The sequence below is a fragment of the Myxocyprinus asiaticus genome, chromosome 37 (genome assembly GCF_019703515.2).
Source record: "Myxocyprinus asiaticus isolate MX2 ecotype Aquarium Trade chromosome 37, UBuf_Myxa_2, whole genome shotgun sequence".
NCBI lineage: Eukaryota > Metazoa > Chordata > Actinopteri > Cypriniformes > Catostomidae > Myxocyprinus > Myxocyprinus asiaticus.
In genome coordinates, this window is record NC_059380.1 from 31,999,535 (window position 1) to 32,010,306 (window position 10,772).

Below are 10,772 nucleotides of genomic sequence, written 5' to 3' on the forward strand. Positions count from 1 at the left end.
TACATTTTGGGTGAAATATCCCTTTAATGACAGCGCAGCTGTTAATTAGTGGTCAACCGATATATCGGCGAGGCCAATAAATCGGCCGATATTCTGACTTTTTAAATTATTGTCCAATAAATTTTCCCATTAGGCCGATTTGTATCTTGAGGGCGCCGAAAATCACCTGTTTGCATGTGAAGCCACTGAGACATGTAAACGACCAGTCACGGTTTGTTTTGTTGTTACATGCCATCGTGTTTCTACAATATTAGATTGGTGTGCAACACAGTCTCATTTAAACAGTCTGCATATCAGAGCTGCGGCAGATGCATTTGAGCTCACTGCGGCAGATGCTCGCCTGTTTCATTCTCCCTCTCCCCTCAACAGTTCCCTGTAACTTTTAACGGTCTTGTCTAATGATAAAAAGGCAAATATCAATAAAACTAATATCATATACCATCTGCAAATATGCCCATATCTTGTTTAAACAGATGTAATAAACAAACCTCACAAAACTTGAGCAGATCCAGCATCCTGTGGAGCACTCGTATATCTTCCTCTAAAGCAGAGGTCCCCAACCCCCGGGTCGCGACCTAGTAGCGGGCCATGGAAGAGTTGCTACCGAGTCACGAGAACGCTCTGGGAAACATTTCTGTACAGCACTGATATATGCCCTTTGCCCTTTATGAGGCACTATCCAAATTTACATGAAAGGTGTGATTTTAGAAAACTTTGGTTCCACTCTTCCTATAGATGAAGTTACTGTTTACAAACAAATGCTCCGCCCTGCCCTTTCCTGGTTCTTTTGGTAGCCCAGAAAAAAACTGCTGTCTACGGGAACTTCACTCAAACTGTGCTGAAACTGCCCACAAAGGGCTGTTTTGTGGGTTGAAAAACCCTGTTTTCAACAGATTATAGGAGATTAGGGTTTCTTTCATTTTCCACCAAATCGTTGCATCAGGAAAAACAGTTTTTCAGCTGTTTTTAATTTCCAAAGTGCTGTCGCTGTGACAGATATGAGGTCAAATATGATCTAACAATGATATTATCTGATCAATATCACCATATACGATATAACGGGAGGAACAGATCCCTTCTCCACCACCGCAGCGCATGGACTACTGTTTGTGAAAGGATAAGTGAATAAAAATATTGTCATACTCTGAAAATTATGTCTTTGCATTTATTTTGAATGCAGTAATTAAAATCGAAATGGCCGTTATTAAGCTTTGATATGGAATATGTTCATTCTGAAGTAAGAATATTATTATTTATTGTATATGGGTTAATAATTTAAGCAGTAATTTCTTTATAATAACTTTTATTAACATTAAAATACATTTTTACAGTCTATTAAGCTTAAAAGATTATTTAAACTGCAGTGCTGCCCATTTCCACCATTGAAATCTGCTGTTCGCAAGAACCCGGAAACTGGGTTTCCTGCGGTGTGACAGAGTAATTTCATCTACAGCCAATGTTAACATGAGAGTGAAACTAATGTAAACTTTCCTTCTTCCTAATATATTAACAATTTTTAGATTCTGAGTTAAAGTTGTGTGTGAAATTGAGTAAATATAGTGCTAAATAAGAGTTTTTTGTGTGTTTTGTTTTCAGCAATTTTATGTTTATGTTATTTACTATATTAAATAGTGTGATATATCGGCATTGTATCAGCTCATCAGCCACCCTGCTCTCTGGATATCGGCATCGGCCATTAAAAAAAAAAAAAAACATATCGGTCAACAACCACTGTTAACGACTGTAAATGATAGCACAGCAATAATGATTACATAATTTTGTGGAGCCACCACCACGTTTTTGGTATACAAAGGCACTTATAATATAAACAGAGTGCACAGCAAGTCACAGCAAAAGTATTAAAATTCTTAATATTAAGAAAAACACCAAATTGTTTATTAAAAAAAAAGTGATACAAAAGACAAAGATGCTGCAATACACACTATATTATTTTAGAGATATAAAAGAACTCACATAGGATTAACCCTCTATGGACACATTGGAGAAAGAATCACCATTGGCTAATACTTTTTTTTTACTCTCCAGACTTTTGTCAACATATAAGCGTAATGTTACTAAAAAGGATGTTTAGCAAACCAGGAAGGTGCATCTTCACATATAAAAAGTAGGGACGCACTGATATGGAATTTCTGGGCCGATACAGATAACTCACAGCTTACTGTGGCCGATACTGATATATAAAAAATAAATAAAAAGGTTTACATTTTTCATCCTTCAACCTGGAACTGCTTGCTAATTCATTAAAAGCTTTTCATTTTAAAATAGGTGTCATTTAAAAGCTTGGAATTTGGACTACTATTTAAGGTTTGACGGATGTAACATGAACCATAAATGTGCCTATATTACAGATACATGCTGATTTAAGTGAGAAATAAATAATGCACTTGCATAAATTATGGTGCCCATTTATATAGGTGTTTACGGTAATCCTGGTGACTCACTCACAGAGAGAGAATAATAAACTTCTAACAGCTGTAATAATGCATTAAACAAAAATGAGGCGATAAACTGCATATAACGAATATTAAAGACACAAAACAAACCTTAATCTCTGTATTAGTGCCTGACCGATATATCGGCCAATATTAGCCTTTCACCAATATATCTGTATTGGCGTATATTTTACCGATATGCGCTGATAATGAAACTTTTTTTCAGAACATATAATGCAGAAAACAATGCTTTAGAATTGGTGTCATAGCGTAGTTTGTCCAGCAGAGTGCGCTCCGACTCCATTGTTTACAGAGCTGGCTCTGATCTGACGGTGGCTCTGCAGACAGGGCGGAGTTCAGCGGTGTCATCACGGTAAGCTGTTAACTAGTTTGCGAAATACATACTGGAAACTTAAACAATGACCCCATCATATTCCCTTTTCAATATAACTAATATAACGTTAACCTTGTCCCTGACAACCATGTCTGTTTGCTGTTAGCCAGCTATAGTTTGTCAGTGCAGTCAGTAATGTAGCAGATTGAAAGGTAAATATCAGAGCATCTTTTTGCAGCTCAGCAGACAACGGTGCAGTGGTGGATTGTTTCTGCTGAATGTTGATTTCACGCTATGTTATTACCTAGTTGGTGAGACAAAATGCTGGAAAGTAACGTCTTTTAAACTCTGAGACAACGAGCTTATAGCTAACTAGCTAATCACGTAGCTACTTTCATTGTTGTCAGCTGAGTGGAAGCTAATGTGTAAACATGTATTCACCAAACTGTTTTGTTCAGGATTCACAGTTTGGAACCCCCTTCAACTGAACAATTCCAGTCGTTGCATTTATAAAATGTAATAGTGGAAAACCAGACTTTTAAATGTTGAAAGTTTTCCCTGAACACGTATAGCAGAATACAGCATAACACTGCTGCTGCCGTTTATCTTGACTCGGTAGTATTAATATAGTCAGCATTTGAGTGATACTAAACAGTACTGATGTTTATTTAGCTATTTATTTTATTTGTATTTATTCTTTATTTAAATGGTCAGCATTTGACTGATACTAAACAGTAATACTGATGTTTATTTAGCTATTTGTTTTATTTTTAAGGGTCAGCATTTGACCGATACTAAACATAGAGTACTGATGTTTATTTAGCTATTTATTTTTTGTATTTATTCTTTATTTTAAAGTGCACCTATTATGATTTTTAAACGTGCCTAATTTTGTTTTAAAGGTCTCATACAATAGATTTACATGCATCCAAGGTCAAAAAACACTTTAATTTGCTCAATTTAAATTGCAGCATTACCTTGTTTTCCCAGTGTCAAAAACGACTCCTTCAATGATCCGTTCGAAAGGATTCATTCTAAAATCCTCCTTTCAGAGAGCCTACTCTGCTCTGATTGGTCAGATGTCCCAGTCTGTAGTGATTGGTCTACCGCTTACAGCGTGTCGGAAAGGAAATGACCACTACCATATCCGAGTTTCAGCTCCGTCTGAAAGAATGTCTGTTTTACCTTACCAATTTCAGCCCGAAACCGATAGTGATACATCGGAAGATCAACCCGAACCACCATCGCAAGCACGACGAGAACAGAACTTTCTCAGTGGTAAGTTTATATGTAGTTTGACAATAACTCGAGTTAGCCAGTTAACAGAGGCTAACAGCTAACAGGCTAACAGTGTGCACCGGCTGTACATATAAACAGACCAGAGGCGGGTTTTTTGTTACCAAATTACGTAGGTTAGTACAAGAAGTAAGTCTGGAATTACTAACGACTTGTTTCAGGTGTTCAGAATCGGTTCTCTCTTTTGGTTGTCAATAACCCAATATTTCGTGCACTTTGATTTTTGAAACTTTGCAGACTTTTTTTACATTCACAAACAGCTATATAAGACACTACATGAAAGGTAATATTTGAAAAACCATAATAGGTGCTCTTTAATGGTCAGCAATTGACTGATACTAAACATACAGTACTGATGTTTATTTAGCTATTTATTGTATTTGTATTTATTCTTTATTTTCTCAGTGTTCATTTCTAGAATTTGTTGACAATGTATAATAATAATGTAAAATATTCTTTGATAAAAATATTTAAGAAAGCAGCCTTCTGAGTACCTTTGCATAGTCATATTGGTGCAAAATCGGTGAAAAATCCACATAGAAAAGGTCTGTTTTCATTCCAGCTCAAAAATTTAATATATCGGCCACCATATCGGTAATTGGTGAATTTTCCTGTTGTAGTACATACCGACAGGTTCTCCCATGCCTCCCGACTTGTGCTATCCATGTTTTAGCTTTACATATCACTGTTTTTACTGCTGGTAGCACATCCTGAGAAGGTAGCATGGATTGTCAGAACACCGGCAGCTGGACTGCGAGTGCAGCGGTGGTTTGTGTGTGTGTTATGAATGTGCGTGCTTGTGCTTATGCAGGTGTCATTCACAGATGCTTGCTACAGCGCTCATCTGTGACAGTTACACTGCATAACTTATCAAATGTGTTGTGCTTGACTTGTTTTAATCACAATGCTGCGATGGAAGTAACGATGTGCTATTTCCCACATTCTGTTTACATTTCATGAAGTAATAAGCGAAAACGATAGCCCCCATGTAACATACATACATGTTTTTGTTGCATTTTCATTTATTGCCTCATGAAACAAAAAGAATATAGGAAATGTCATCGTTAGTACAGCAGATGACTAAAACCTGCCCCAAAACAACATAAGGTGCAGAGATGTTGAAATAATCCTCAAAAGAGCAACATAAGCTTGGCTCTCACTTACACGTGTATGCGCATGTGCACTGTTGCTTGAGACTGCCCAAGTCTCTGCCTGAAGGAAAGACGCCGCAGGCAGTCAGAGAATTTCAGCAATAAGTAAATAAACCGTAACAAATTAATCTGAAAAAAATATCGCCGCGATAATATTTTGTTTGTCACTGTTATTGGCCAGTAATATATCGGCCGCAGATATATCGTGCATCCCTTATAAACAGTGTTCATAGATATGACTTCACGCGCTATAGTAGGTGAGGTTTTATACTGCAACATTTTTTACCTTCCAACAGACGTCCAACATGCACATTACACTGGTCTGAAGCCACGCTGTAAAACGGAGATGTTGTAAAAACTGTCCATGAAAACGCAAGCAAAATCAGAGTTGATGTCATTAAATGCAATGTAAATGTAACTATGTCATATCATGGCTCAACTTACACCGTGATCCAAGACTAAACTCTGGACCCACTGCAGCCAATTTTTCTTTCCTTCAGAGTGTGCACTCATGAGACACAACATGCAGTGAAAGGATTTTGGTGTTAAAGTTCTTCTTCGCCACTACACAACTCTACAAATCTGAATATTTACTAGCCAGTGGCTAATAACAGACATTTTTTGAAGGGATAGTTCACCCAAAAATGAAAATTCTCACATTTACTCACCCTCATTATATCCCAGATGTGTATGACTTTCTTCAGGACAACACATATGAAGAAAAATAAATAAAAATATATCTTAGCTCAGTAAGTCCTTAAAATGCAAGTGGTTGGTGATCAGACTTTTGAAGCTCCAAAAATCACAGACAGTCAGCATAAACGTCATCCATACGACTCCAGCGGTTAAATTAACGTCTTCCAAAGTGATACGATTGCTTTTGGTGTGAAAAAGATCAATATTTAAGTACTTTTTAATTGTAAACCATCACTTCCGGTAAGCTTCACGAGAGAGTGGAGTTGACATGGTCTCTCGTGTGACGTATTTGCATAGGCATGTTCTGGACGCCATTTCACATTCTTCTCTCAGTTGAGACATCCAGGATAAGAACACAAACGCACCACTGTGAGTAAAGAAACAGATACAAATACAGATCTAAACAAAACCAACCAAGCTACTATACAGCATTCCTCCTACTCAGTTGTAAACTGTTCTGCTCTTCTGGGTGTGTCGCATGTGCGTCAGTTCGTGTGTCTCACGTGCCAACACGATTACGTCACACGCTCATACTGCTGCTGACCGGAAGCAATGATTCAGAGTTAAAAGGTACTTAAATAATGATCTTTTTCGCACCAAAAGCAATCTTGTCACTTTAGAACACATTAATTTAACCACTGGAGTCATATGGATGACGTTTATGCTGACTATCTGTTCTTTTTGGAGCTTCAAAAGTGGGATCACCATCCATTTGCATTTTAAGGACCTACTGATCTAAGATATTTTTCTTCAAATGTGTTCTGCTGAAGAAAGAAAGTCATCCACACCTGGGATAACGTGATATCACAACCCCCATTCCAAAAAAGTTGGAACAGTATGAAAAATGTGATTTGTGAATTATATTCACCCTTTGCTAACTTGAAAACACTACAACTACACATTATATTATGTTTTACCTTGTGAATTTCATTGTTTGTTTTTTAAAATGCACAGTAACTTCACATCAGATGATTGCAACACGTTCCAAATAATCCAGCACTTTGAGGACAATGTTCCCCAAAGACAATTTGGAACGATTTTGGGCATTTCACCCTCTACAGTGCACAATATAGTTAAAAGATTCAAGGAATCTGCTCAAATCTCAGTGCATAAAGGTCAAGACAAAAACCACTCCTGAATGTGCATGATCTCTGATCCCTCAGACATCACTGTCTTAAAAAAAACATCATTCATCTGTAATGGATATCATGAACATGAGCTTGGGATTACTTTAGTAAACCTTTGTCAACACCATTCGCCACTGCATCCACAGATGCAAGTTAAGACTTTACTATGAAAAGCAGAAGCCCTACATCAACACTGTCCAGAAGCGCTCCCAACTTCTCCTGGCTCGGTCTCATCTTAGATGGAAATTAGACCAGTGGAACCGTTTTTTTTTTTTTTTTTTGGCCTGATGAGTCTACATTTCAAATAGTTTTTTAAAAATAGAGCCGTTGTGTTCTCCGGGCCAAAGAGGAAAAGGACCATCCAAGCTGTTATCAGCGTCACGTCCAAAAGCCAATGTCTGTGTGGGCCAGGGGTGTGTCAGTGTCCATGGCATGATTAACTCACATCTGTGAAGGCACCATTAATGCAGACAGATATGTAAAAATTTTGGAGCAGCATATACTGCCATCCAGCACTGTCTTTTCCAGACACGTCATGGCATTTTCAGCAGGACAGCTTCAAACCACACACTGGCCGAATAAGCAGAGGGTGCGGGTGCTAGATTGGCCTGCCTGCAGTCCTGACCATCTCCCATTGAGAATGTGTGGTGCAATATGAAGTGCACAATACGGCAACGAAGACCCCATATAATTGTGCAGCTGAAGACCTGCATAATGGATGAATGGGGGAAAATTCCACTTTTTAAACTTAAACTTGTGTCTTCAGTGCCTAAATACTTAAGTGTTATTAGAAGAAATTGGGATGTTTCACAGTGGTAAACACTCAACTGTCCCAACTTTTTCGGAATTGGGGATGTAAATGATGAGAGAATTTTCATTTTTGGGTGAACTAACCCTTTAAAGCAAGGCAAGGCGAGGTAATTCAGAGCAAGGCAAGGCGAAGCACAGTTCAAGTCCAACACAACTCATTAAAATGGTCAGGGAATTTCATTGCTGGGCAAAAAAATAAAAAATAAAACAGGCTCACCAAAAAAAATGTAAAAAAATTATAACAAATAAAAACCTTGCTTTGTCTGCATGTAAATGTCTTTATAAGAATCCATAGTTTTTATTCAAATACCTCATTGCGGAGAGAAATCACTGTGAAAATTCGCATTTGGTGTGCAAAGGCCTTTAGTTGTGTTTTATTTACAGTATAGGTTTTAATAGCTGACCCACCCATTTCCCTCCCACAATCCACTGTGGACCTGCTCAAAGCAGGAAGTTACACACACAGTCACAGTGACTCGAGCTCTTTATAATCAAACCAAAGTTGCATGTGCAAAAACTCAAACTATATGATTTTTTTTTTTTAGTTTTAAAAACACCCTTAACTCATCTATAGTTACATTGATAAATTTGAAGAACGATACCACTCATACGTAGTCTCATTCACTCGAGTTTGTGATGCACAAATACAACACAAACTCTAAAGTTAACTTAAGTTTTGTTCAATTTAAGTTGTAAATGGAGTGAAATAAGAGAGTAAAGACTCACTTGAGTTGTGCTGGTGTTTCTCTTCTGAATAAAGTTCGTGTCGTTTTCCACCAGCGCGGCCATTTCACACTGCTGTGTATCTGACACACAAACACACTTAACTTAACATACAATCAAAATAAACAACCCATTAACGTATCATAACTTACTATAAACTCGTTCAATAAGTGTTATTTTTGCATGTGTGTTTATCTGGTGTGTTCACATATGAAATGAATTTAGCAGCTGAAAAACATTGGCTGAAGTGTCCTAACACATGTTCAGTGGCTATATATTTTTTTCGACTCACAAGCTTTAATATTCATTAATATAATAATGTCCAACACTAATTCGCTTGACTTTTATGAGCTTACAAGCGCTGTCTATGATCGCTGTGTGATATGACTCGATGTAGGTCGTTGGAAAGAACAACACAACTTCCACAACTCAGCAAACAAAATCAAGCTTTCTCTCATCTCCTTAAGAAAAATTAGTTAAATTCACTAAGATCTTAGCCAAATAACTTATGGAGCGATTATAAAAGAATTATTGTTATATATGATCGCCATCAGGAGAACATGAACAACAAGTCTGCAGAAAATCTATGACGTTGTTTGACAAGATTAATGTCACGTTAAAACCCATCAAATACAGCTGGGAAGACAGCAGTTTATCTTCATAATAATCATATATCCGATAAACACAATGAGTTATTTGAAATTACATTACGTTTAAAGTAACTTACCACTCATAATCTGTGAAGGCGCGAGTTTTTCACGCTTCTTCAAGTCTGTCATGAACTCTCACACATCTCAACCAAACATGATGAACGGAAGACACAGGGTCAACGCAGAGCAGGCAATAAGCCAATCAGAAAACGAGTCGCTTTCCCTTCAGCCAATATGATTCTTTGGTTTAAGTCCTTTCATGACTAGGCTCAGAAACTTACTTGTCAGCTCGCTCAAGTACTACAGACGACTATCAGCGTTCAGTAGAGAGTGGAAGTTTTCGGAGCAGTGAGTCTGACCGGCGGGGACGTGGACGTGGACGTGGATGTGGATGTGGATGTTGGCGGGATTTTGGTGGGTTAGCGACATCTGGGCTGTGACCGGAGAGGATGGATGCAGGTAGTTTGGATGGAGAAGATGAGTCTTCATTAATAGATAGTGAGGAGTGGTCTTAGGTCTTCAGCACCTCAAACAAACGGAAAAATAGGGAATCTGATTCGGATGAAAACATAACAGAAGCAGGTGGTAATTCATAAGTTGAATACAAGGTTATGATAACATTTTCTGTGATAATTGAAAACATCAGTAATCCATTGGGGTTTACGAAAATAATCAAAACAAATCACTTGGCAATATTAAATCAGCAAGATGTCTGTCAAACAATCGTGTTCTCTTTAATTTTCAGCTCAAACATCTAAAAGAACGGAAAGGCTGAAAATCATAATATCTGCCGCTGCTCGACATCTGGATATTACTGAAATTTAAGTCGAACAAAATCAGATGCTACTTGGACAATCTGAAGGGTCAGTCGTATCGTATGTTCCTTCAGGAAGTCAGAGAAGTAAAACTATGAAATGAAATTCATGATACTACAATTGAATGCTCGAAGTTTAATTGCAAATGGTCAAGAATTAAAAAATGTTTTATATATGAGTTAACAGTATTACCTGATATTATATTGTTCAAGAGGATTCATCCGCAATTGAATTTCGTCATTCCTGGGTGCTCGTTGGTGAGAAAGGATAGGATTGAAACAAATGGTGGGGGATGTGGAACCTTTGTGAAAGATGGTGTAGCTTTTAGAGAGATAGTAGTAGAAGCACAGAATGAGTGTGTCGTGGAAGAGGTGGGGAAAGTGAGAGGAGTTAATTTTTATAATCCTTGCAACCAGTTAACACTAGATGAATTGAATACAATAGGGATCAATTATGGAAGTAGTATGATATGGTGTGGGGATTTTAATGCACAAAACATTCTTTGGGGAAGCTTATGCATGGATGGGAATGGAATCGTACTAGACAATTTTATGGAAGAACATACTTTGGTGTGTATAAATGATTGGAAGGGAACCAGATTTAATATGAGGGATTCATCAATGTCTTGCTTAGATCTCACATTAGTTCCTGGATCTATAGCATTAAAATGTCAATGGGAAGTTCTAGATCACTCAACGATAGGGAGTGATCACTTCC

The 10,772-nt window shown here is 37.6% G+C and overlaps 1 protein-coding gene across 1 annotated transcript in view; it reads right to left on the minus strand.

Annotated features, from left to right (window-relative positions):
* Window positions 1-9,414, minus strand: part of LOC127428316 (transcription factor Sp1-like) — a 48,161-nt gene extending 38,747 nt beyond the window's left edge. Inside the window, exons 1-2 of the mRNA XM_051676621.1 lie at window positions 9,318-9,414; window positions 8,594-8,673 (exon numbers count right to left, since the gene is read on the minus strand). Coding sequence (XP_051532581.1) covers window positions 8,594-8,673; window positions 9,318-9,369 — 132 coding nt within the window. The 5' untranslated portion in view covers window positions 9,370-9,414. The remainder of the gene's footprint in view (window positions 1-8,593; window positions 8,674-9,317) is intronic.
* Window positions 9,415-10,772: the final 1,358 nt, after the last annotated feature.